This window comes from Anas platyrhynchos, chromosome 15, assembly GCF_047663525.1.
Source record: "Anas platyrhynchos isolate ZD024472 breed Pekin duck chromosome 15, IASCAAS_PekinDuck_T2T, whole genome shotgun sequence".
Lineage (NCBI taxonomy): Eukaryota > Metazoa > Chordata > Aves > Anseriformes > Anatidae > Anas > Anas platyrhynchos.
This window is the reverse complement of record NC_092601.1, coordinates 4597496-4625397: the sequence shown is the minus strand read 5'-3', so window position 1 is coordinate 4625397 and position 27902 is coordinate 4597496. Positions and strand designations below refer to the sequence as shown.

Sequence of the window (27902 nt, the reverse complement as noted above, 5' to 3'; positions counted from 1 at the left end):
TATTTTTTTTTTAAACATTAGAATACCAGTTTGAAAGGTTCAGAAACTGCCACAAGAACACTGTGTTACCAAGAAAGGTTTTATTCTTTTTGCCAGTAGCTTTGTTAATTGCACAAAAAAAATTTTTTGTTTTGCCATTTAAACATTTTCACACATCCTATGAATGACAAATGTTAATTAAAAACAAGGCAAAAATTAAAAATTCACAACCTTAACTATAGGTTCTATCATTGAGGAAAAGAAACGGCTTTTCTTACAAGCTTTTCACAAGTGTCACATTTTTTCTTTAAAAAGGAGGGAGTCAGAAAAGCAAATGGCTAAAACAGAAATCTTCATAAAAAGGAACTTTACAGAATTGTCAACAATATTAAGACAACATTGACTAGCCAGTTTTATTAGAGCATCTCTCAATCCACACCTTTCCCCCCTCTGCCCCTTCCCTCCCCCAAGTATCAGGCCTAGGAACAGAGTGAGATCTGTGTTCAGAGGCTACAGATATAAATAGAAGAATCCAAGTGAGACTATCACAAGTCAGCCTCAGACAGCATCTGAAACAGTCCAGTTTCCACCATTTCCACCCTTCCTCCTCACTTCACATCCACTTCAGCTCTGTCTGGCCTTCCTGTGACCACAGAGCTGGCTGGGCAGTGCTGCACCCTCCACCCATGTACCTATCCAGGCAGAAAGCTGCAGTCAGGCTTTTCCGGGAAAAGTTACAGTGTTCAACCAGTCTGCACCTGCAACTCCCACCGAAAGAGTGATATCCGTTTTGAGAAATGCACTATTTCTGGAAAACAAGACCTGCAGCACTGAGATGCCTAGGGACCCTTTTGTAAGTATGGTTCTTTGAATTCACTATGAAATATGTCATGAGACTTGAAAGCTCCTTTTGCATTCCCACAGCTTCCAGAGGCACCGCAAAGTAAAAAAGAGGGAGATCCTTGATTAAACTGGCTCAGACCCATTCACGTTCAATCTAGTCCAAGAGGCTTTGCTGCACTGACCTGGAACTGTTCCACTCTCAGCAGAATCTGGGACAGTACCTCCCTTCCCCTCTTCCTTCCAAAATACATCTTACAAGACCTCTGGTCTTATCTCCTGTCCCCAAAATACAACTTCTCCCAGATGCCCTCAAAATGCAATTCATAATGTCATTTCTTAACTGCAGCATGTTTAATCAAGGACTTCCAGTGCTAATTGCTGTGTTTTTCTGGATGAGGGAAAGCAAAAGCAGGCTGATGGCTGGTTATCCTGGGTAGTTACATGTGCCTTTAATACAAGTATCTACATGTGGGATGACAGTTGTATTGACAAAGAAATACAGATGTGTAACTAATACTGCTCACACATACTACTGACAAATGGGCAAAGTGATGTCTAACAGATCTCTTACTAGGAGATGTTTGCCACAGGACATGAAGCATAACACAATATTAGCCTACAAATAACAGTGATAGCAGGTGAAATATTCACTAAAATAACATTTACAACATTAGGAGTTAGATGTCATGTTTCATAATGAGCATCTGATGCTTTCTCTGTTTCTTAATAAGGTGCCCCTGAACCATATACACGTTGCACAAAGCAGGATTGGTAAGAAATCCTAAGCCACAGGAAAATTTCTTTAAACAGCCATTAAGTTCCTAGAAAAATAAGATGGTGGGAGGGGCAGACCTCAGGATTTAAAAGAACACGGTCTAATTTGAATGTGCTTTCTTTCCTTTCAGAATCCCAACCCAAGGGAGGAGATTGTGCCACTGAGAAGCGATTTTGGCCAATGTTTCTTACTGGCATTTTACTAACTCTCAATTCTAAAATGCAAAAGTCCTCCTAAAAGGCTAATACTGAGAATAAAAAAAAAAAAAAAACAACTATGCCCTGTACATTTTTAGAGACAGGCATCCTTTGGACTCTGGGCTGCTCTGATAACCAACAATGAGATCATCTCTGCTTTTTAGCTTTGGCCTCTGCAGTTCAAGTCCCGCATTTTTAAAGTAAAGCTCAGCAGCAACCTTAGCCTCCCATTTTATCTACCAGTCTTTCTTGAAGTTATCTGGCCACAAGCAGAGTCACAAATAACAGGGAAAATTCTCATGCTGTGCTAGTGTCATACTCAGAGTAGTAACACTAAGAACATGTATGGAAAATCTGACATGTATAAAGATCACTCACTAATCAGTACACAAAATATCCCTGTGAGGTAGGTAATTATCACCCACCTTGAAAGATGGGCAATCAGGCTTATAGATAAAATGACCATGAGAAGGCCAGAGAGAGAACATGGAAAGGAACTCAAGATCCTCTATCTCTTGGCTCTATGATCATTCCTCTTACCCCTTTCAGACTCTCCTTGTGACACTGCTACAATCCAAGACGCCTTTGTAATTACTGACTACTAGGGTACAAAAAAAGTAAAGCAAATAGTGAAGCAACATAAACTAAGGCCAGAAGCAACCCCAAGGTTTGTTCCTTCACCAAATAAAATACCTCTGGCCTAGTTTTAAGCTAAATATTTCTCTTGCAGCTTTCTGTGAATATCTGTGTTAAGCTCCCATGCTGTTTGTGGGATAGGCAGCTATGATTAGCCTTTTAGGAGGCCACATTTACACTGGTATTCTCATTTTCAGTAAAGTTTGTGTTCCCTAAGCTAGAGTTATCTGTGCAGGGGAAGACATGGATGCAATCTGTTCTTCTCAACAGTATGAAGAATTCCTCCATCAGGATACTGGGGAGGTAGAAGTTTAAAAAGAAACAGAATCTAGACAGTGTTGCATGCAACCCCATTACCTTCTGGAACTGCCATTCTCCTCCACAGGAGGTGCTTTGTTCTCAAACAGTGGGTGATAAACAGAAATGCTCCTCACTTTACTTGGGACCAAGGACTTTACAGATACTCACAGGTAGATGGGATGTAATTCACCTGTCCCCTTGATGCAAAAAGTCCAACACACACGTTATTTCACAGCAAAGGAGAAAAGGGATCGTTAGAAACAGCATCTTGGACAAGCGTACAAAGAGGAAAATAAAATCAGCCAAGCAGCAGATTTCTGGCAGAGTTGCCTCAGAGCTTCTGAACAAGCCGCCACTGTTCTGTTCCACGACTGTCAGTGCATGGCATGGATTTTCTAATTAGACTGCAACAATCCGAGCCCCCTCCTCCCCCCCCCCACCTTCTGCCAGGGGAAGGCTGACCGCAGCAGCTGCCTCCGTGGCAGATCTCAAAGTCTGTGTATAAAAGGAAATGGAGAGACAGAGATGGACTGGTCCAGAGTTAAAACCCAGTATCATAATAATATTAATCAATAATCATAGTATTTAACAGTAAGAATGGTGCAGCCTAGTGGATGTAGGCCCTGTACACTGCAGACATGTCGTTGTCTGATTGGTCCAATGCTTTTGCCCGTTTATAGACCTAGAGAAGAGAAATTAGAAAAGGATCAGTGTCTGCTTTAGTAAGAAACCTTTCCCTAGAAAAAGTACTTGCTGCCCACTACAAACCAGGATACTGCATGTTACTTCAAATAATTACAGCATCACAGGTCAGAACAAACCAGATTTTGTTTAGACCATCTGTTTTTACTGATGTGATACTGTAAGGGCTTCTACCATTGAATCAAATTCAATTCCATTATTCCATCCTACTCCAAATATATTTCACTTGCTGTTCCCTCATCTTAGAGGCCACCACATTCTTAGATTTTTGTCCCTGTTGACAAATGGCTCCAACTCCACCTATTGAAGAAACACTAAGTAACACACATCTGAACAACTCTCACCTCATTGGCAGCAGCTGCCATAGGAGTTGGGTGGTTGACAGAATCGCCCAGTGCAATAGCTAATCTAAGATCCTTCTGTATGTATTTCAGGTAAAAATCAGGTTTAAAGTTTCCTTGCAAGATATCTGTTGAGAGGAATGCATGCAAAATATAAGCACGACAAATGTAAATCAAGCCTAATGCTAAAACTTTCCTTCCCCATGCTGATGGCCAAGAACACTGCTTTTAGATGTTCTGTTTCTCCTTCTATCTTCATTAGGCAAATAACATCACTATCACCCACTGACAAAGTTAGTTAAGATTTCTAAGCAGTTGCTCTCCATTTCACTTACTACCTTGCCCCAATGAAATCCTCACTGTCAAGTCAAGTCCTAAGCAGGCAGTAAACAATGCAGAGCTTGGGCTGTATTCTCACAATCCCTAGCTATAAAGGATAAGGAACAGAATTCAGGTCTTCATTCCTAGCACACTTAAAATACCTAGAGTCCCAGGCTGATGAAGATGGGATGGTTTTCTCCCTTCTGCCATTAATTGAAATGCTAGTAGGTTGTGGGAAATGTTCTATAATAAAAACAACATAAGAGAACTTTACTTTGGCACTTCTGGTCCAGGAAGATGCTGGCAAGTTGTCCCTGATTGAGGATATCCAGAAGGGTCTGTTGGGACTGACCAGTCACTTGAGCCAAAGTCAGTCCTTCTGCTATCGTAGCCATGAAGCTGCCTTGGACCATGTTCACAATCAGCATCATCTTGGCAGCATTGCCTACTTCACCTGGGAGTGAGACACACCATTGGGCATTCCTCCACAAGAGATGCAGCAGCCTTTCTCCCCAACCCCACACAGTATAACAATGCTAGACTCTTCATATTGATCCCAAACACACAACAGCTTCCTCTTTCCATAAAAGACTTTGGAAAATTTAGCCATTTCCCAAGCACTCAAAGGAAGGGGGGAAATCATAAATGCATGATTTAAAAATAAAATGCAACAAAGTCTCCAAAATGAACCAGTACTCCCAAAAAAAGAAAAAGAAAAATTAGGCTGGGGGCTCTGGAATTGGCCAAATTCCAGAAGAACATGCCAATTTCTCATACTGCCCATGGAGACAGGAAACAACCAAACCCTCTCACCAACAGCGTACAAAGATAACATATATGCCTCTCAGACTCCTTGCTGTATATCCCAGTCCTTGCACTATGAAACCATGATCAGGCCCTTGGTGTTTAAGTTACCTAGAAAAAAAGAGGTCTTCCCCATTGCTTGGAAACAGCTACTGCAGTCCTCGTATAAACCCCTGTCACCAGCTGCCAGGATCACAAGCATCCCATCATTTGATAGCTGCTGATTTCCCGAGACCGGTGCTTCCAAAAAGCGACCACCACGGGACACTATCACCTGGAAAAAGAGTATCTCTGGTTAGCAGTGGATAAACAGCACGTAAGGATCTTGAGTACACAGAACAGCAAACGAGCATTGTTTAGGGTTTCCCTGTCCTTAAGGAGAGGATTTTAAAAGCACAGATATCTTAGACACACAAACAGGACAGGGAAGCACTGTAATGCACCTAAGACAGTGCACTGCATCCGGCAAAGGGAACCTAAACACAAAAGTTGCCCTCGTACTCAGCAACACTTCCTGCACCCATCATTACTGTGCATATTTTCAGCAGCTGAGCTTGCATGCTTTTACCTTGTCAACCCCTAGTGGTCAAGAAACACTGCTAAAGGCTTACAGCCTGGAACAACAAGAACTGCCACACTGCTGCTGAGTCACAAGTGGTTGAAGTTCAGTTGATGTGATTACCTGGGCCAGCTCTGTGACTGTATCTGCATCCACGGTAGACATATCCACGTAACACTTCCCTGGCCGAATTCCCTGCAACACTCCACTCGGACCAAGTACCAGCTGTGAGGAACAGAAGAGCGGTAAAGCAATAGGGTGTCTGCAAAGAAACTCCAATCCTAAAGGCCCAAGCTAGTCTGGCACTGCAATGGTAGTCCACTAGAGGGATGTCAATATCTAACCCCCATGGATTATTTGGGGGTGGAAGCAGCATGATTTTGTTGGTAGACTTATTTTTACATAGCAGTCCTACCCGGCATCTATGAATACCCAGGCTACCGTTGTCAGTAGGAGTCAGAGCTAGCATTCAGTGACTGTATGTTCCAGTCTAACTGGTGGAGGAAAAGCAAGAGCTAATCCTTACATCCTTTGCTGCTTTTGGATCTGATACACAGGCAAAGGTGATGTCACAGGTGGAGACAACTTCAGCAGGGGTTCTTCCCAGTCGTGCCCCCTCCTGGATGAACAAATCACACTGCAAAAGTCACAAATCCAAACGTAAGAAAAAATAAGTACAGAGCAAATGAGGTCTCTAGCATTTTGCTGAAACAAACTCTACTGCTAGACCCAACCAAAAAAGTCAGGCATATTAACTACTTAGCAACTGGGTTATTTGGGTTGTTCTTTGTTGGTTCATTTCCCAACATACAAGGGACTCTGTTGCAGCTTTTCTGAAACCCCAAGTGAAAAAATTCAAAAGAAAGGCACAAGAAAAGAGAATTCTTCAGTGAAATCATAAAAGACTGAGTACTGCGTTTCTTAGGAGAGATAAGAGCAAAAGAATTGGCAAGTGGACATAGCAAAAGGTGTTGCTGGACTGTAAACAGGAATATGCACAGCCAAGACTGACACAGGTTTTAGTGGGCTGCTCCTTAGCTCCTTCCCACCACATCCCCTTATAACGTCCACGTTTTGTGATCAGAAAAAACTTTTAGTCCCTTTCAACAAAGTAGCCAGAGCACCCTTATTGCCTTTGATATTTTACAATATAATCTGTGTACCAATAGATCCCCCAGCTACCCACATTTTCACCTCTGCTACACAGAATAAGCGGTTGGAAATGAAGCCAAATGTTTACGCACATTCTACTTTGAAGTCAACCCTTCCCATCCTCATCTTGTATTGTGACACACAATGGCAGCAAGAAAATCTTTTGCCGCTGCAACATGAGCAGCACAATGTATGTGTAGATGAAGCTGCAGTCGAGCAGAGCATCTCACCACACCACTCCTAGGATCAACTCCCCAGCACCTGGTCTTTTGGTCAATCTCTGAAACCTAAGGACTTAAATATTTAGATCAGCGATATTCCCAGAACTTTGTAGTCCTCAACAAGGATACAAGCAACCCCTTAATTTAATACAAAATAGCAACGTGGTGGGTGACTGTTCACAGCTTCTAGTCCAGAGAGGCCATCAACAAGCACTATGGAAGGAATAATAGAACAAGGTGCCAAGCATACACCTGTGTTTCCTTGGTGTCCTCTCCCAAGCACCAGCAACTGGTGACCACAGCCAGTAACTACATGTTTAAAAGAGGTAAGTACTGATGCCTACCTAAAGCACACGCCTACCTACCTTCTCAGCAGTCCGGTTCCACACAGTAACGGTGTGACCCATCTTCAGTAAATTGGAAACAATGCCGCTCCCCATCAGACCAAGTCCCAGAAATCCTATCCTGAGGGGAAGACAAACATTAATGAAGAAGAGGGATTATATAACAGAACACAATGGTTGTGAGCCTCTTGTGGTCTTGGAAGTGATGAAGAGCAAACCCTGAAGCATCACCGGTAAAAAAAAAAAAAAAAAAAAAAATCACACTACACAGACAGAACAACAGGATTTTTAAGCCACACATTTCAAATGGGCAAATACTGTGCTTTAACAGCAAGCTGGTATTTGTTTTGCTTCGTAAGCAACCTTGACAATTTCCGGCAGAAAGTCTTAAGCCTGCTTCAGAAGAGTAGGAAAATATTAAAAGAATAGGAGGCTAGATTCTTTGTTTTTTAGTTATTACATTTTGTTGCTTGTGCTTTCTGTAGCTAGCTATTGCTATGCTGGAGAGAGGATGTGTGAATTAGCAGGTGCTTCTCTAATATTTTTTTTTGAACAAGTTTGTGTGTACAATGGCTGGCTTATACTATTGAATGATACATTACTATTTTTATTTCAGTAAAATCCAGCAAGAACTACTGCACTATGCCGCACACAGACATACCAGAGATCTAGTCCCTGCTCCACAGCTGTGATTTGACAGACAAAGAAAGGAACCAATAGCCCAGTACAGGTCAACATGAGTGAGACAATCCCTGACATCAGCTGCCTTTCCTCCCCTAAGCTGGCAAAAGTTTTGCTCCCCCCACTTCAAGAGAAAGACAATGCACTAAGTTCCATCCCTGCCATTACCCCGCAATTTGAATTGTTTTGCAGTCATTGTTGCAAGGATCCTTTTATATATCATGCAGCTCGCTTCACACCAAAACCACAATCTGGCAGGAAATTCTGAAGCGTTCAGTTACATGGCTGATGTAACTTCAAACTGAGATCAGCCTCACAGCTCCCAACAGTTAGTTCTTTACCAGTAGCCACGCTACAGTCGCACTGTAGCTTTCGCAAGCCACCCATGCTCTCCCATCTAGTCACGCTATTTTCTGTTAGAGCAAACTACTTTAGACAATTCAGAGCAAGACACTACAGGCTCCTTAAACAGATCGACCAAGGTCCACCTGTTTTCAAGGCTCCGGAACAGTCATCTTCTTTCTTTCCCAACCCACGTCTGAGCCACACTTTCCTGAGAGACTGTTTTACCTGAACAGCTTCATTATTATTTTGGTTCCCCTTGAGTACAGTTGAGAAATGATATCCCATTGAGAACGACCCCAACGGCAAAGAGCAAGCTGTGGCCTGAACTCTGTTAGAACAGAGCGGAAGTTACAGAGTGACACAGGAAGCTCAAGTGAAGCTGCTCTCACTCTAGAAAGGAGAAGGGGGGGGAGTTAGAAGAAACCAGAAGTCTCATATGCTACGTAGCAAAGCTCCTGGGCTGGGAGAACACACCTCCCTCTTCCGCTTGCCTTCTATATATGCAGGATAGCAATTAAACAACCCCAGTCAACTGCCACACGCTACCAGAAAAACTATCTTTTATCCTTCTGCATCATGCAGCACACAGAAATACTGCTTCTTCACGTTCTGCAATATACCCTACAGAAATAGGGCAACTGCATGAAAGCACTGAACTGCAAATATACCCAGGCCAGACCTTGTTTATAATTTTTCTACAGTACAGCTCCTGTTTTGTTTCCAGCTGCTTCCCTCCCACCTCCCCCCAAATTAGAGTTTCACACAATGACAGAAGAGGTCTCTAGTTACAGAGAAATGTTAGGTTTATTTATTCTCACAAGCTGAATACGGCTGCATGTATGAAGTGGGAAGGAGAAAAAGGAAGGGAAATGGCTGAAGTGCGTTGGAGATCTTACTTTTTGTCTGTGGGCGTGATACTGCCATTGACTGCTGTGCTGTCTGCTGCCTGGATGGAGGTGGATCCCGTTTCCTGAAAACAATGAAAAGCACACAGCTCTGGAGGAACTGTAAATCCTTATGACAATAAGGAAGATCCATCAAAGCCAAGATTTGCCTCACCTCTTCACAAACCTTCAGCTTCTTTGTGATGGCTTGATAGCACACAGCTGGCTGTATGAAGAAGACAAAGCATTCAGAGGAAGGACAGTGCTGGTTTGCTCTGCTGAGTAAACAGACTACATCCTTGCTACAAAGAAAACAGGCAGCTCACCCACACACCATCTACAACACAGGAAAACTCTCAGGCTTCCCTCAATGGGTGAAAATAAAAACAAAAACCCACTGTAACATATCAAGTCATTCCCTTCCTACCCTACTCCAACAATTCAGACTTTTGTCTGAAGCAGGGACTAGGACCTCCTCTCCACAGTTCATATGACAGGCTCCCCTAGAGGCAGGGACTCAGGGCATCCCTACTCTTTGGCACATTTGAGCCAAAGAAAATAGAACTCTAGAGTCTGACACAGAGCAACTCATCTCATACCTGTGCTCATTATGTCAAGGCAGCTGTGGAAGCCTTTTCATTAAGCTAAGGCGGCACATGGCTTACAACGAATCGCATGGTGAAGGCTGCCCCTGCCTTGGCTCCTTATTTTCAGCTACTCTTAATCTGTCTCTGCCCAGATCCTCAACCAGATATGTTTTTTTCTATTTCATTTTATCTTCTCTTTTCCTCCAGATTTTCACTGGCTGAAAATAAAATCCTGCAAGACTTCTGACTCTTATGAGATAAATTGACTGTTTTTCTGGTCACAGGAAATTCTCCTCCCATATTAAGCTAAGTAACAAGTTTATCCAAATGAAGAAACTGGAAGAACAACTATCAAAGACAATCAAAAAACAGTGCTTTTAAACAGAAAAACAGCTTTACCTAGCCCCCATGTTCAATCTGCAGAATTTAATAGAACAAGCCTGCCAAATCCTGGTGCTAGGAAATCTTTAATGACTTGAACTATTTGCTGTCTTTGCTTCTAAATCATTCTAAACCTAAATGTTAGGAAGTAATCAAACTATTAGACTGCATGTGACAATCTCATTGCTACTAGGCCCCAAAGAACAGAATTTCAGAGCTGGTTACGTTTACTCCTTGTACTTAGCCCTTCATCCCAGCAAAGGGCAGAATGCCAAAATAGACAGATTAGCAGAATGATCCTGTCTGCCAAATCCTCACCTTCTCTGTCTGGCTCAGCAGGAAGTGATGGAAGTGCGGATCACTGTCCTTCACAGGCTACGAAAACAAAAAAACACAAAAAACACAGACTCAGAAACCTCCCAGAGTCACTGAGCAACCACAGCACTAGTCCCTTGCTCTCCCAAGCTGCATGACAACAATAACTTAAGGTGTAAAATATTCACTATATAACAGCTGTATCAAGCAGCCTCTTTCGATTAAGCAGTTTACACTTTTTCATTCTCAAAAGCAAAGCCTCCTCTATCACAGCTTGACTCCATTCCCTTGGGTCCTACCTCTGGTCACCAGAGAGAAGAAATCGGTGCCTGCCCCTCCACTCCCCCTCGTGAGGAAGCTGTAGGCTGCGATGAGGTCCCCCCTCAGCCTCCTCTTCTCCAGGCTGAACAGGCCCAGTGTCCTCAGCCGCTCCTCATATGTTTTCCTTTCTAGGCCCCTTTTCACCACCGTCATCGCCCTCCTCTGGACACTCTCCAACAGTTTTACACCCTTTTTGTACTGTGGTGCCCAGAACTGCACAAGGTGAGGCTGCACCAGCACAGAGCAGAGCGGGACAATCACCTCCCTCGACCGACTAGCGATGCCGTGCTTGATGCACCCCAGGATACGGTTGGCCCTCCTGGCTGCCAGGGCACACTGCTGGCTCATATTCAACTTGCTGTCTACCACGACCCCCAGATCCCTCTCTGCGGGGCTGCTCTCCAGCATCTTGTCACCCTGTCTGTACATATAGCCAGGATTGCCCTGTCCCAGGTGCAGGACCCGGCACTTGTCTTTGTTAAACTTCATGTGGTTGGTGATCGCCCAGCTCTCCAATCTGTCCAGGTCTCTCTGCAAGGCCTTTCCATCCTTTACAGAGGCAACAGCTCCTCCTAAAACAATTATTTTCCAGCTTCCAAGAAGTTTCTTAAAACAGTATTCTGGGAGTTGGCTGGACACTAATCCTAGCAGTCATATGGTAGGCAAACCCATATTAACAGCAAAAAGGACTAGAGCCCATGTATTTTATCTGCCCAATGAGCATCGTAAGCACTATTGTAGAATCATGCTCTTCTTACTCCGCCTTATTATTTAATTATGTACAAAATGGAAGGTTTCCAAAAGCTAGTTAAGAGTGAAATTGAAGTAAACTACCCTATACCACAGTATCCATGCAGGAGAGACTATCCACATCTTCCCTTCCAGTTTTGGGAAGCCAGTCACAGAAATATTTTTGAATCCAGAAGTACAAAAAACATGTGCAGTAGCTGAGGTGTGAATTTGCAGATGATTCCACAATGACTGAAATATCACTTTTCAACATACTTACTAGTTGCCCAGGAGACTGTCAAGCTTTGCTACAATACAGAATGACATAAAGAAAGCATCTTTTTGGTCCTACTGGAGGAAGGGAAAATCTCTACCACAGCTGAGATAAAAGGTTCTAAATCATTTTCTACAAGCTCAGTTCCTAGATCAATTATAGATCAATTACGCTGTAAAGAAAACCTAGAGCTTCTCACCTCACTGACGCTTGGTGGCCATTTAAATCCAGCTACTGTTCCAGTCATCACTCTCTTCACTGTACTTGACTCTGGAATTGTGAGGTCCTGAGAAGATATGAGGAAGATCAGAGAGTTTACAACCTGGCTCAGTAGCTGGTAACAGCATGTTGATCATAAGATCATACAGTTTTGAAAAGCACTACACATGCTCTTCCATGAAGAGGTAATATTGAAAGCACATGGTATTACCAATGCAGGTGATGTTAAAAAAAAAAAAAAAAACAAAACATGAACTGCCAAGAATGGAATTCAACCAGCTACATATGAAGAATGGATTGTCCAGCAGCTGCAACAGTAATCATTGCACTTGTGTAATCATGCAGTGAGCAGAGAAACAAACACACTTGATCCAGCATTTCCCTCTGGTGGATGCAAAAAGCTAAACAAATGGGTAAAGAACACCACCACAACCAAGCACAGCTTTGAACTGTTCTAATCTTCTACTGTCACAAAACCAAAGAAAGTGGCCTACCTGCTAGCAGAAGCTTCTAAGTGTGTATCTGATACAGTCACATCTGCTCAAGTTTGCAGAACACATGAGACAGGAACTGGTATGTGGACTGCTCCCATTCATTAACAGACCCCAATTTGTCATGTCATGATGATATTAACGCACCATTAGTCTACTGTAAGTTTTAATATATGCATTCTTATGTTTTAACCTTTATCTTTGGAAATATGTCTTCACACTATATGAAGAGAGTGTGCAAGACTTCTGTGTACTGGGTGTTATCTTCCTGCAATGAGGACTCAGAAATGAAACACCCTTCGGGAAAATGCACGGGTGTATCTTGGTGCTCACACAGAACCATGAGAGAAGAGCACTTTGCAAAACAGGTAAGAACAAGACTGCTGTAGGTAACTCATACTGATACAACTGTTTCAGCTGATAGCAGGGACAATTTAGACTTCCGCCTCCAACCTCGAAGCGCCATTTCAGTCTAAGGGACACCTTCTGCACACTAAAATTCTCTCTTTAGAGACCACGCTGCTGCTTCAACTGGCAGAGCATGGGTGAAGACTACTCTGATAACATATGATCGTGCTGGTCCTTTGAAAATATCCATATACACTCGAAAATGAGAGTATGTGAATGATCACGTATGCCTAAAGAGCATTTCTAGATAGAGCACACCTCAGCAACAACTGGATCCTTGAATTTTGTGCTTGGAAAACTAGGACTTGGACTATGAACAAAAAACCCAGATCCCAAAATTGCAGTAATTCAGAACAGTAACAAATGTTTTTTCCTTTTAGGACTAATATGTTGGGGGAAGTTATGAGAATAAGGCAAGCAGAAAACAAGATTTTAAAGTTATTTCACCGGCTGAAAAATAGTGTTATGACATAATAATTTTATAGTGATTTCTCTAATTGTCAGTACATTACTTTTCTGAACTTGTAAAAGTTACTTTCCTAGAGAAACTCACTCACTTCCATGGTCTGTGGCCAAACATTTATCACCTACCTGGCCACCACTTTGTGACAAGCTGTTTAAACCCACCACACTTGTAATTCCCCAGTAAAAATTCTGGTGCCACAATTAAGTCACTCAGCATTCTCTCTGATAACCCAAAGCAGATAATAAAGTAAAAACTAAGCACGTAGCACGTCAGCACTATCGGAATTCTCACAGCCATCAGTTTTGATCAATTTTGGAATGAACTTAGCTCAAAGACAAAAGCATTTTGCATCAGAAAAAAAGGCCAAGGGGCTTATTGTAATTTGAAGATACAATGTGACACTTCTGAAGGAGAAAGTAAGTTCCAATAAAGTGTATTCCTGCCTGAGTCACTCTAATTATGAGTAAGAATTCACAAGTATGCATCCATTCCTCCCCTCTTCCAATTCCCTCCAAAAGGAGAAACTGATGGTGTCTTCTGCATGGTCTGATTTAACAGAACCTGGCTCAAGAAAAAAAAAAAAAAAGCCAGTATTTATTTCATCAGCTTCATTTTACTACCAAGGCATCAAGACAGAGTTTGCTGTTCAACCTGTTAGGGCCAATTCAGTAATAATTTTGGAGATCAAAGACTACCATCTTGAGTTGCATCCTGAGGTATGCTGAAAGCAAAGATTGTGAAGCACAAGAAAACATGATCCATTTGAAGCACTGGTAAGCAAGGAGGCTGATGCAGAGTGTTATCAGCTGAAGTCTCCCAACAGTCTTCATCTGCAGTCTCCAATGGAACATATGCATTGTAAAAAATCCGCTGAAATACTTATCCTTTTGGAAAAAGAAGATCTGGACCTCAACACAGAGTTCCACAATAAAGAAGGCTGGAACTCTAGATGACTGCTGGCTACTGTTGCTGTCATGACATCCAGACGTAAAAGGGAAGTAACAAGGATAAAATAACACTCTTATACTGGACTTTTGTAATGGAGGAAGAAAATAGATCCTATAGCACATAAGCTGAAACAAATAGAAATAATTCCTCTGGTGTATTCTCTCCATGCTACAAGAATTTCTTCTTTAAGCCTTTGCTCTTAAGAACACCTTCATCCTCAGTGCTTACTAAGAGTGTGTTAAGTGACTATAAATCACTTAATCACACAAAGCAGATGAAATGGGACGAGTCAGGAATCAGATGAAGACCCACATCTCCTCACTAATCCTTCCCACATAAACTGAATTTGAGGGATGGCAAGATGGAAGGTGGAATCTCAGGAGACAGGTCTCAAAGCCCTCTCCAAGATTTGAACAGAGCCATTTAGTAACTGCAATAAATTCACAGAAAGAATCAACAATATGCTTGCCAAAGGTATCTGACAACCAATCGGTCTAGAAGAAGCAACATGGAGCAACTTAAACCACCTGATACTGAACTGACTCTTCCTGCTGGCCTGATACTTAAGGTGCCAGAGTCCACCTGCAAAGTCCACAGGGCTCTGGCGGACATGCACAACACAAACCTTCTCATCCTTGGGCGGACGCCCCCGCTTTCGGGGGCTCTGATCCTGGGCTCTTTTCAAAGGTGACTTTGATCCTCTCTCTGACGATACAGAAGAAACCCTCTTTTTTCCTTCCCCTGTGCCCTTCTTCAACTTCCCTTCAGACAAGCTGGCTTTGCGTTTCTCTTCACCAGCAGATTGCTTGCCTCTCTCTTCACTGGAATTACGTCGATTCTTCTCTTCACTGGAGTTATGGGAAGATGCCTGAGAGATTACAGAATAGAAGATAGTAAGGAAAGAAGAGAAGAGCTTGAATGACTTTTATGTAACACCAAGGATGCGAAGAACCCAGTGCTGATTATTATCAGGCAAACCAACAGCACGGTAACATGAAAACTAGGTATTTGTTAGCCCCTTGAAGTCAGTGAGTGAAGCTGCTGGTCAGTTCACCTGCAAAAACACATCAGTTTAAGTAACTGAGTAATAGAACAGGCTACGAAGATTCCCTGGGAGTGCGTGCACATACGTGAACTTCTACTGTACTTAAGACAAGATCAGTAGATATCAAATTCTAGCCCAAGACTTAAGACTGATTTATAAATTCATCATAAGCAGATCAATTAGCCTCTTCAGTTTCTCCATCAGCATTAGAATACTTTTTCCCCCTCCTCCTCAAACAAGACTGAGTGGGGAAGAAGAGAGGATGGGGGGAAAAAAAGACACAGGAATGAAAACCATATCCCCCTCCCTCCCCAAACTTGAGAGAAGCAATGAACTCCTATCAGATAAAAGATCCGTTTCACCATCATTCATACCAAGTCTTGTTTTGATGCACACGGTAAAGAACCACCCACTCACCTGATCCTTGCCTTTGGTTTTTCTAAGGAACTCCTCTACAGCATCCACGGCTTGCTGGAAGCGCTTACCCTTGTTAATCTTTATCATTTCCTCTTTGTGAGGGTGATACGGCTTCAGCTGCTCCACTTTGATCCAAGCACTAGAAATCAGAAAAAATAAGTTATATTCTCCAAACAGCAAATTCCTCCACCACTCTACTTCTAGAAATACAGATGCACTTTCTTCCCAAGAGCAATTGATGATAGCAACCCAAATTCACGTTTGTGAATTTCTACAGCTTGGAGGACTGTAATGTCTGCATTCACTGAGAACTTACTTCTGGCACTTTTACTTGGGTTTCTCCCTCAGGTTTCACATCCTCCTGTGCTAGCACCGCTCCCTTCTAAGTGCTATTCATATACTCCATCAGCAGACCAGCCTTTGGACATGACCATAGGCACTTGTTCAGTACAAATGCAGTCTAGTGGCTGTTCTTGTATCACCAGTAGAAACACCCCCAATCACGTCTCCGTATTAGGTAGCCCCCAACACGAATCTGTTCATAAGGCTGTTAAAAGTGGAGGTCACGTAACAATTCAACGTAATCAAGCCCTTGCTCAAACAGTGCAGAAGTGTCTGCAAAAACTGGAGAAAGAACAAAATTAGATACCTCACAAATGAAGTACAAACACCACAGCTCATTGCCAGGCGCATTTCTAACGTACCTTGACATTCTGCACAATAACGTTTTCACTTTTGAGGAAAAAGAACAGTTTTCTTCATTGTTACTATCTCACTTAAGGTAACCTGGGACAGTAGCAGAGCATTCACTTGATCACAGTTGAAGAGGAAACTCAGAAGAGCACTGCTGCTGAATAGGACCTCTTGACATTTCTCAAATGGGTAAGTGTTCAACTACAGGACGACAACTTCACTTCCCTTCTGATTGGCAAGCTCTTCCACAACTCATTCACTGCAGCTTAAGGGAATACCTTTGCTTTCATTATTCCTTGTGTCTTTCACAGGGATTCGACTACTTTTCTCCCTCCTCAGACTCAAGCCTAGACTTATTAGCCACACTGTTAAAAATCTACTTCTACCTTACTGAAAATATACCTAAGTATTAGAAAACCTTTTTGAACTAGGAATTATTTTTATTTTTTTTTTAGCATATAGCAGCCCAGCACAGAGTATGATCCAGTTGAATTGATTTTCTCTGGTCCCCAAACATCCCTGTGTTACAAACATAGTCTTGATTATACATTTTAAACATTCTCCAGTACCATCTAGCTCCTGTAAGCAGGTGAAATGGTTTAACAGATGCCTCTTTAGAAATCACATCATGCAATTAAGCTTAACATAAAGTGAAAAAATGATAAAAGCAACTACTTAAAAATTATTTAAAAAAATAATAATTCAATTGCTTTTCTGGATCCTGCTTGCCCTCTCTTCATGAGTAAAGCCAGCAAACCCTTTAAAACTTCACAGAGAACCTCACTGGCATTAACCACTTTTTGTAGTTAGAGCACAGCTTCCTGAATCTAGACTTAAACTTTTTTGTATCCCATATAGGGAAAGATAAGGTCTCCTGCTAAAACTGACTGCAGTAGCACCAGCACCCTTTCCATACTACCAGTCATAGCCTGGAAGCAGAACCCAGTACTCTCCTGCACACGAAGCCGAATCTTTTTGCTTAGTTCACATCATCTTCAGAACACCTGACTTAACATACCAGAACAAGTCAAATCATTGCTTTCAGCCTATAGCCTACAGTTCAGAGAACATCTGAACACTCACTTTGATGCAAAGCCTTTCTGTGGGACACTGAGGGACAAAGCAGGACGAGGTGCTACACAGCATCAGCACTAAGTCTTTCCTTTGTGCATACAAAGGAAACAAACTTTGGGGGTACATTACAATAAGGCACATTAAGCACTGTTCCCAGATTTAAATTTAAAAGTAAGAACAGTTTTTTCTTTCATGGTGTTCTTTTAGGTCTCCTTCAGCCTGCACATGCTATCCCTCTTTGCTGTACATGCTCATTGGTTTATTTTCCCATTACTTCTCCTTTGGGGCAGAGAAAGGCTGAAGTACAACGCTTTCCTCTTCCAGGCACTGAAGGTATATTTTGGTACTCATGCTCACAGGGGACAAAGAGCTAGAGATCTCAGAGACAAATTAAAAAGTGAAAAACAGTCTCAAGGGCTGCCTCAGGGTAACATAACTGAGAAGGGTCTTTTCCTTTCCAGTTTACCCTTTGTGTGTCACACCTTGGATAACCCTCTGTAAGACACAGACATGGCTTTTGACACTGGATGTCCAGAAAGCATGTGTGTGTTTCAGACACCTGAAAACTAATGAATAGATGTGTTTGCTGGGAAGTTGTTTACGGACCAGATCTCTGTTAAGCAATAACCTCACGGCCAATACTCAGATAGGTCTCCTCTAGGTGTGCTGGCTCTGGCTGGGATGGAGTTCACTTTCCCAGCAGCAGCCCATACAGCACCGGGCTCTGCACTTGTAGCTAGAGCAGCACTGGTATCACACCAGGGCTGTGCCTGTTACTGAGCAGTGCTGACAAAGCATCACGACTCTACAAACCCTGCCAAAACCAGTAGGCCACAGGTGAGCAAGGAATGGGAACAGGGTAGCATCACGGCAGCTGACCTAAACAGACCAAAGGGATATTCCATACTATATGGTGTCACATTCAGCACTAAGAGGCGGGGAAGCGGAAGGAGAGGAGGGGCTCTCATTATGAAGATGTCTGTCCTCCCAAACAACTGATAACAGTATTGGGAAGCAGCGCCTCAGGATGTGGTCAAACATTATTCTCTACTTCCCATCAACAAGCAATGTTTTTTTTCCCCCTCTCTCTGTACTTCTGCACAGTCTTTGCTTGTTTTTCACTCCTTTTTCCTTTAAGGAAATTATCTTTATCTCAACCTGTGTGCTTTTTCCCCCTGCTCTGCCATGGAACCCATGAGCTGCAGGGGGACAGCCTGCTCCACCTCTTGCACTGCCCTGGCTGCTTGCAGGGCTGGTTCTCACTCTTCTCTCCTCCAACTCCTGCTGCACAGCAGTTCTGCCCCCTGCCACCCCCACAGCCCCTTTCTTAAACCTGCTCACCCAGAGGTGCGACCAGCATCACTTGCTGGCTCAGCTCTGGCCAGCAGCGGGTCTCTTTTGGAGCTGACTGAATTTGGCTCTTGTCTACGATGGGGCAGCTTCTGGGCTCTGCTCACAGAGATCACCCTGCAGGCTCCCTGCTAACAAGCCCTTGCCAGGTAAACCCAGTGCACTAGGATGTACAAGGAACTATTTTTCTCCTAACTTGGCAATGCATTAACGCCCCCAGAAAAGGAATTAGTGACATTACATTACTGAAGCTGTCATATTTAAAATGAGATTGCATTTATATTGCCGCACAGAGTCATCCAATATCCATAAAGAATGGATTAAATAGAAAGTGAAAAGACGTTAAAAAGATCATAGAATATCCAAGTTGCAAGGGACCCACAAGGATCATCATGTCCAACACCCGGGTCCCCAAAGGGATCCCGCAAAAAAAATCAGTTCGTGTGTCTGAGAGCATTAACACATTTTTATATATGAGATACATTTTAGTAATGGACTTCTCTGCTAACTTCATACCCTTCTGTATGAATGTGACCTAGAGCTGCATGAAAAACAGTGCCATAGAAGAGATACAACCAGAGCCAGCAGATTCAAATCCGTGAGGGGAGCTTAGAACAGGTAAGATGACCTTAAAGCGCACCATTTTCTAACCACTCTTCAAGTCTAAAGATACCAGTTCTTAATGATACCTCGAAAAAAAAACAGAAAGATCGGAGAAAGGGAAGTAGCAGAAACTCCACAAATACTTTTTGCAAGCCTTACACTTAGGTCTGCAAAATGGTGGCACTGTATCTCCACGGCTCTTTTACTTAGTAAAGCCTGGGAACGTTCAAGTTTACAGAGCACCAGTTCAAAGGCCCACACTAAACGTTAACGCAAGCAGTCTGAAGTCAAAACAAAACTGCCTGGCTATTTGCAAGATTTGTGTTAGTGAGCAGACCAAGAAACACAATGCAGAAATAAGGGCAGGGTTCCTGACATCAAAAGGCAAAGCCCCAATTTTCATCAGTATGACAACTCAAACGGCAGAACTCTCTAATTTGGTATGTAAAGATTTTAATGGAAAACAGCACAAAAATGATCACAAGTTAAACCAAACATCCATGCAACTGAAAGGAAGGGATATTTTGCAGAAGAACAAGCAGAAGTTCAACATTGATAAAAGTTGTGTTAAATTCTTCAAATTTATGCAATAACAAAAATATTACAGAGTACTTAAATTCAGAAATATCAACAAGACAAGAACAAGTTTTGACTACAGTAATTTTCATCTATGGCACTCTGCCTACAGAGATGTCCAACAACATCCCAGCTGGCTCTGGCATACAGCAGCTCAACTACAACCGAGCTCTGCATGGGATATGCCCAAACAAAAATCAGCAGCAGTGTAACCTAACCCTGCATCAGCTCAGCCCACAGCCTCTGAGTCTATGAGGATTCCCAAAAAGTATCACATTCAACACCTGGCAAACTCATCACGTTTTCTGATGTCAGGATCTCATATGATGTTTTACAAAGACTACTTCCATAAAACTTCTCTCCCCCTGAAAACCAGGGAGGACAGTGGCATAAGAAGAGGGTACATGCTGGCATCACAATAGTATATGAGAGATGGGAAGACACTAAATGCTGTGGCAAGATTGTCAGGCCTAATGCAAATAGGTTGCAGATCATTAGTTATCTTAGATTACAAGCTTCTTTCATTTTTCCTTAGTATATCAAGTCAGGAAGTGATCCCTGACCCCATCTAATTTACTGACACTATTTAGTTTTCCTATCGATGCTTCAAAAAGGCGCTGTGTGTTAAGAACAAGCTGCTCCAGCTTCCTATTAAGACTGATGCACGTGACTTGCAAGACCATGACTATGACAGTATAGCTGCAGTGGACGTACATGCACACACGTCCATAGCCCTGATGACTGCAGAACTCTCCCTGATACTTCCATGAAGTAGAGTGACAGCTTCATAATAAAAAGCAATGATTTTTTTTTTCAGTTCTGAAAATGTCATAATGAATCTCCTAACAGGCCATGAAATGTCAGAACATTTTGAACTGGATGGAGTACTCTAAGAATTTCTGTAAGACTGGTAGGCTATGGGCCTGCCAGCCTAGTAACTTCTAACAGCAAAAAATAAATACATACAGCAATTCTTGCAGCTGCTGCCCTTGATTACTAGAATGACGTACGAGTATTTCCTAAGACATGCCTGTAGCTTGTCATAGGAAATGGAAAATAAAAGGCGATCTGAAAATCTATTTAAGAAGCACAGTTAAAAACAAAGGTAAGAGGTCAATCTTCCACTGCTATTTAGAAAGGCTAAAAGAAAATTGTAGTTTATAATCCATCCACTATATGCTGCTACATGCTTGTCAGTTCTATGGGCAGGAAACATCAACTCTTCTTGATTTTGGATGAAGAATCATTTTGACATGACTTACTTTGAGGACAAATACTCAGAAAAAAAAGTCCTGGGCAGACTAGGAAAGTCTCACTATAAGAGAATAATTTAGAGAACAAGTCAATAAGAGGCATTACGTGAGCACGTGCATCACAATCAAGGAAATCACTTAGAATAGGACATGGATATTATATTACCACTATGAACACCAAGCTGCCTCTCACTACGCTAGAGCACAGGTGTACATCAGTTTAAATTAATCAGCAAATTCCTCTTCCAAGTTAAAGCAATAAAATGACTGCAAAGCCATTCTTACCTTTAAGCAGGTTTCTCCTTAACCTTTGGTATGGGAAACTTTAGCCACACAGGTCAGAAAGAAATAGCTTTTCACTAGCATTTTGGAATTCCTCAGAAGAAAATAGTCTATCCATATTCTGAGATTGCCTAACCACTGACAAACTGGCTGTCAACCACCCTCAGAAGTGTCCAAGAAGGACTCTACCCATTAACTAACATTGCCTTCACCTTACACAAACCGGCCAATAACCAAAAGGTCTATGTCCAAACATTAAATCTTGACAGAATATAAAGCAGTAACAGAAGAGCTGTAAAATTGGATCAATGGTAATGTCACCCTGCAACCTTGAAAGGTATGGAAAAAGCAAAGCACATGAAAACAGGAGCAACATGCACTAGAATACCAGTATGAGCCAGTGTGGATTCATCACACCGTGAACTACAGTCAGTGAAAGGAGCTCTGCATGCTCCCATTTGTAATCCTGTTCATTAGATAAAGATTTTCTTAATTTGTTATTTCCACTGTTTATATATGTCTTTAAAAAAAGGTATTTGTAAAATGCATTAGTTTACTTAAAAAAAATAAAAGGACTTCCCCTTGATGCTCATATGTTAAGTGAAAGCACTTAAAATTTTCATGATTTGATTCTTTGACTATGCTCAAAGACAAGGATTTCTCACAGTTCTACCACCACCATAACTCAGGAGAGAGCAGGCACACAAGATTCTCTCTCCTGTCTATCAATGTTACTTTCTAAGAGCAAAGAGGACAGTATTTATTTCTATTTAGTTTTCAGATAGCATATGCAAGTCAAAACGAGCAAGACGAACTGTGATCATCTAGCAGGAAATGATAAAATTTCACAAGCAGCAGGGAGAGCGGGAAGAAGGCAGGCAGGTGTATGCACAAGCATACCTTCCTGTGTTACATGATTGGATTTTCCCTAGTAAGAATACAGAATCACACAGTAGACCCCAATTATTTTGTAGATCTGAACTCTATACTTGCAATTATGTTGCTGACCTCAACTACAGTACCACAAACATACAACCACTTCTTCTAAACTTGTCTTAATACAAAACACCTCTGTATTTGATCCAAAAACATGAAATTGAAGAAACAAGAGCAAATGATTAGGATAGAAAGAGACAGATACCAGCTTTTAGAGCCTGATTAGCTCGAATATCCATTGGCTAACAAGAAAAAAAAAAATCCTTTGCCCTCAAATCAACATTCACCTACCGCATGTTACTAGAGATCCTACAAACCTTCCCATTAGCGTGCAGCATTCATTTCTACCCCATCAAGTTTAGGTATCAGTTCTAAATGGATTTTTTTTAAATAAGCAAGAACATGGTTGAAAACAGTTCTCTTAAGCAACATCCATTTCTTGGTTCTTGTTACTCCTGTCCGTACCAGAAGTAAATGTGTTTGCTAATCTCCTGCAGGTTTCTCGCTTATTGCATGACTGAACACCAAATAGCAACAAAGAAAAGAACAGGAAAACTGGAAACAACTTTCGTCTTCAAAAAATATGTTGTTTTTTTTTCTCTCCAGATTGTAAACATCTAAGTCCAAGACAACTATGATCTTGCATGCTTATTTGGAACCAATAAATTCTGCCTTGCAAAAAGAGAGTCTACAAGTTTTTGCTGCCCTATGCTACAAAGTCAAAGGTGCAGCAAGAACGTTTTCAGTCTTCAGGCATGAAAATATGTTCTTTATTATGAGTGGCAAGCATAAAGCCATGTTATTCTTCCACCAGCACAAAAATAAATGAATGCTCTTCACTGTACCTGTCTCAAACAGTTGCAAGCTAAAACCTGACCCAGGACCATCACACCTACTCCCTTACAAATGGCAAGCTACCTAGAAGTTTCCTTCACAGCAGCAACTAAAATCCTGGTGTAACTGAGTATAGAAGTCTTTCAAGTCTTCATACAGCCACTTGCATGGCTATAGCATGCAGTAACAGATGGATTTTTATTGCATATAAACTAAAAACTTCTACAAATTCACACTTTGCTGTGTTAGCAAAAGTTTCTTCCATGAAAAAAGCACATTATAGGGAACAGCGCTTTCAACAGATGAAAACAAGCAGTACATACTGATCTTCTGTTCCAAAAAACTTCACAAAGAAGCACTTTTTTCCACGAGGTTTCTTCAGATCTTTAGGTGGATTAACGATCTAAAGGCAATTAAAAGTGAAAGTTAAAAAGCACATAAAGAAAGGTGAAACTCTGTGACTTCATTATCTGGCATTAGAACTCTTGTAGATTTGTATTTTTAAACCTAACAAGGAAGAGAACTTAAAACTGTTACAAGTCTTTTAATTAAATATGTAGCCCATATATTTCTTTAGATATACTTATGCAGCAGCAGATTGAAAAAATACCCAAACTCCACTGATACATCACTACATTCTTAGTGAGGTTCCCTGTCCCCCATAAGACAGCAATCTTATTAAAATTTATAAAGCCAAATGGCATTCATAAACATTTGTTCCACTTAGTTAAGTTTAAAATTCATATTCAAAATATTGTCCTTGCTCCCAAAATAGTTTACTCATGAAGTTTAAAGTATTAGAGAAGAGAAACTCAGTCCTTCTCTTACACAGATGACACCTGAAAGGCTGCAGGCGAGCCTGGTTTTAACCTGATTCAACAACCAGAGTGAAACCAAATATTTATGGCTGTCAGACACATTAACAACGCTTTTCCCCCTGTGGCATGCTTTTATCTCAGCATTTCCAGTCCTCATACCTACACCAAAAATAAAAACAAAGTTCACAGAAGCACAGAATATCCTGAGCTGGAAGGGACCCACAAGGATCATCGAGTTCAACTCCTGCGGCCCCAAAGAACCACCAAAAAAACAAAAAATAAAAATCAGACCATGCATCTGAGAGCACTGTCCAAGCACTTCTTGCTCTCCGGCAGGCTCGGTGCCATGGCTTCCTTGGGGAGCCTGTTCCAGTGCCCAACCACCCTCCGGGTGAAGAACCTTTTCCTGATATCCAGCCTGAACTGCCCCTGAGTTTTTTCATGGAAACTGATGGCATGTAGAATTTAATTTCCTAAAATCTTTCCTAAAATCTTCTTTGGGTCTTTCATCAGCAAAAACCAACTGAACCAGAAGTTCAATGCCTACAGTTCCTCAAAAAAACATAGCTCTAAACAATATCTTGAGAAGGCAGACTCTTTATTTCTATTATTTAAACCAGTGGATTTAACTAAGTCACCAGAGGAGGAAAGAAACCTGAGTTGCAGAAAGCGATAGTGATTAAGTAGCTAAATCTGAGGAACACAATCAGTTCTAGAGCTGGATGAATTGCTTTTCATCCCATCTGAGCTAACAGCTGTTAGTGACAGGCTGAACTTCCAGATCAATTAAAACCCTGAAACTGGTTCACAGTTTAGACTCATGGGTTTGGGTACATTAAAAAACAACTAACACTAATCTTTAACTGAAAAGCTTTCAGGTAAAGCTTTCCCTGTACAGAAGGAAAAAAAAAAAAAACAACAAGTAAATAAGTAAAAACCTAACTCACCTTTCCCGGCCATGGTGGATACCGGCCCAGCTTCCCCCTAAGGACAAATTAAAGCATTAGGCACTAAGATCAGAGATGGAGGGGGGGAGAACAAAAAAACAAACAACCCAGAACAAACCACACGCCACCACCAGCTATTCAATTTCTATCTTATCTCATTACATCATATTCTCATATGAAGAGAATTACCATTTACAGACAAAACCTACCGTGATGGGCAAGGCACAAGCACTTGACACATACGCATCATTACTGGTAGATACCTGTACCTAGACAAAGTCCCTATAAAGTCTCCATGAACTTGGTGCACTATCAGAATTTAAGTCAAAAGATCAGCAGCAGAGCGACTGCCTGGAAGAAGGAGCGACATAGCCTTTATTCTTCTTGTAAGACTGGATATTCCATGCAAGAAACTAAGTACTGATTCAGGCAATCAAACCAAAGATCAGTTCGGTAGCTTATTTCCATCAGAACAGAACAGTCCAGTAAGATAAGCATATCAGCTGCAGATTTCCAGCTCAGGCAGCTGAGATTGATAGAAGTTCTGATAGAAAAGCTCTACTGGCAGGACAGTACTGTCAGGACACCCGCAATAGGTGTTCCATTATCACTTCCTTCAGATGCTTGCAACTGCATGTGGTGGTGTGCTAAAGATATAAAAGAGCCAAAAGAAATGCATAAAAGTTTATTTCCTATACTTGCAAATGTGTCCATTACAAGAACTACATAAAACTATTTTTTCCACAGAGGAAAAAAGACATTAGCCTTAGCCCACAGCACACCAGCTTTATTATCACCTTACCCTTGCCACTTACAGAGGCTGCAGTACTCTCACAGAAGCTGATCAGTCATTGTCTTGACAGAGAGGAGCAGAGAATCTGCAAAGCCTGCCAGCTCCTGAACAAAAAATCCTCAACAAGAGGCATCCCAGTCCCTCCCGAGATGGTAACTCCACGGAGAAGATTCAGTAGTGATGGTCAGGCAGGAAAACTGCCAAGAGCTATAACCACAACCATGTCTCATATCTGATGCTTGCATCCTCGTGCTGAACAGCATGTTCATCAAAACCTTTCATATGGTACTGTTTTACTGTTAGACCTCTCCTACAGCCACTTGAGGGACAGTAGCTGTCTAGGCTGTCACATACAAAAGTAAAGCAGGATAATCTGCATTCCAACACCACGAGCACTGCACGGCCCAAATGCTTATTTGAAAGAAATTTTACTGAAAGGAACCTTTACTTACTTTGCTATAAATATTAGACAACTTCACAGCACTTTCAATTTTTCGGATGAGAAACTGCAGTTGTCACAGCCTGGAGCGCACACTTCTTTTTATCTGAGATATAAATATAAACGCATACACCTGCGTGTAGGGGATTAGCTATTTCTTGCAAGCCCTAGCAAGAAGCCCTAGCCTGTCGAGTGAAGCAGAGCCTATGCACTTAAAAATCAGCGCTTACAGGCCTTGATGGAATCCCCTCAGTTCTCCTGATCAGCAAATACAAAACCACAGCTCTCCAACTATTTGAAGGTAAAACTGGAGTGACAAAGGGAAGTAGCTTCTGTGAGCTTCAAAGGAAGCATCCTAACCTGCGAAAACAGAAAAAAAGGTGCTTTCCCACGTTACTGCGCTGCTGTATTAGAGCACTCCCAGGGAGCAGCACCTCCGCCCTCACCGGCCGCCTCTCTCGCTTACTCCCGGTTCCTTCTCGCCTCCCCCCAGGACCCCGCACCCCGGAGCGACCCCCGCCGCCCGCCCGCAGCCCCGCTCCCCCACCCGCCGCCTCCCCGTGCCAGCCCCCGGGGCCGACCCCGCCTCCCCTCGGCCCGCTCCGGCTGCTGCCGCCCCCGGTCCCTCCTCAGGCCGCCCCCGGCGAGCAGGGCCCGCGCCGCCCCGCCGGGCCCCTCCTTCCCCGCGGCCGGCGGGTGACGGCGCTCGGCCCGGCCCGGCCTCGGCCGCAGCCCCGCGGCCGCCACGGGCGGAGCCGCAGCCCCATTCCCGCGGGCGGCGCCTTCCCCGCCAGGCCGGGCCGGGCAGTGCCGGGCCGCGTCCCCCCGCCCGCCCGGCGCCCGCCGCCACTCACCACACCAGGTCTCCGAGCCTCAGGCTCACGGCCGCCATCTTACCGCCACCGCCACCAGCCGCACCGCGCGGGGCCTGCCGGGACAGGACGGCGCCCGCCGGGGGGCCGCGGCCGCGGGGATTGGGCGGCCGCTGTCACGGGGCCGGCCGGGGCGGGGCGGGAGGGGCCGGGCCGGGAGCGGAGGGGCGGGGCCGGGGCGCTCCTCAGGGGCGGGGCCGCGGCTGCGGCGGGGCCGGGCGGGGCGGGGCGGGGCCGCGGGCACCCCCCGGGCACCCCCCGGCGGCCTCGGGCTGCGCCGTGCCCGCGGCCGTCCCGGGAGCTGCCGGTGCTGCTGAGGGATGCGGTCACCTGAGCGTCTGCAGGAAAGGTCCCTGTGGGGCTACCGGAGCGACGGGGAGAGCTGGCCGTAAGGACGGGCACGGCGTGGCAGCGCTACCGAGAAAACCCTGTCGGGATGTCCGGACCGCAGTGTGCCCGGGTGCCAGGAGGTGCCCCTGCACTGCACTCGTATCCCCGGTGAACTGCACGGCCGAGCGGCCGGTGTGTGCCTTATGAACATTAACGTCGTTTGAAATGGAGTTTTATGTTGTGACCTCCTCGCACATCCCTTCCCTGTGCACATCTCTCGTCTGCTCGCTGGCAAAGCCTGGTGTCTGTGTCTGAGTGCCTTCAGTGAAGGACTGACAGAATTACCAGGATGGATGCATTTCCTTCAATATAAGACACGTTTTTTTAAAAAAGAAAAAAAAAAAAAAAAAAAACAAA

The 27902-nt window shown here is 43.2% G+C and overlaps 1 protein-coding gene across 9 annotated transcripts; it reads right to left on the bottom strand.

The window, feature by feature from the left end:
* Positions 1-65: 65 nt before the first annotated feature.
* GLYR1 (glyoxylate reductase 1 homolog) lies at positions 66-27279 on the bottom strand. Of its 9 annotated transcripts, XM_027468925.3 has the most exons (18): positions 27138-27273; positions 26514-26643; positions 26297-26389; positions 25052-25088; positions 23610-23689; positions 15686-15824; positions 14849-15091; positions 11891-11977; positions 10371-10427; positions 9260-9310; positions 9097-9170; positions 7196-7295; positions 5984-6094; positions 5581-5682; positions 5010-5172; positions 4369-4548; positions 3777-3901; positions 66-3412 (listed from the first exon to the last, which is right to left on the bottom strand). In XM_027468925.3, the coding sequence occupies exons 6-18, from the start codon at positions 15770-15772 to the stop codon at positions 3338-3340; spliced, it is 1455 nt and encodes a 484-aa protein (XP_027324726.1). In that variant the 5' UTR covers positions 15773-15824; positions 23610-23689; positions 25052-25088; positions 26297-26389; positions 26514-26643; positions 27138-27273; the 3' UTR covers positions 66-3337. The 9 variants fall into 9 exon arrangements, with proteins under 9 accessions (XP_027324726.1, XP_027324725.1, XP_071879941.1 ...); XM_027468924.3 differs by lacking the exon at positions 26297-26389; XM_072023840.1 differs by lacking the exon at positions 26514-26643 and having other exon boundaries at positions 27138-27153.
* Positions 27280-27902: the final 623 nt, after the last annotated feature.

Bases quoted from the DNA above. Each gene is read 5' to 3' on its own strand.
- GLYR1 (XM_027468922.3), bottom strand. From the start codon at position 27,175: ATGGCGGCCGTGAGCCTGAGGCTCGGAGACCTGGTGTG. The intron at 5,683-5,983 runs GTAAGGATTAGC...TGTTCCTCACAG, and splicing joins ATCCAAAAGCAGCAAAGGAT to CTGGTACTTGGTCCGAGTGG. The intron at 5,173-5,580 runs GTAATCACATCA...CTCTTTTTCCAG, and splicing joins CAGTCACAGAGCTGGCCCAG to GTGATAGTGTCCCGTGGTGG.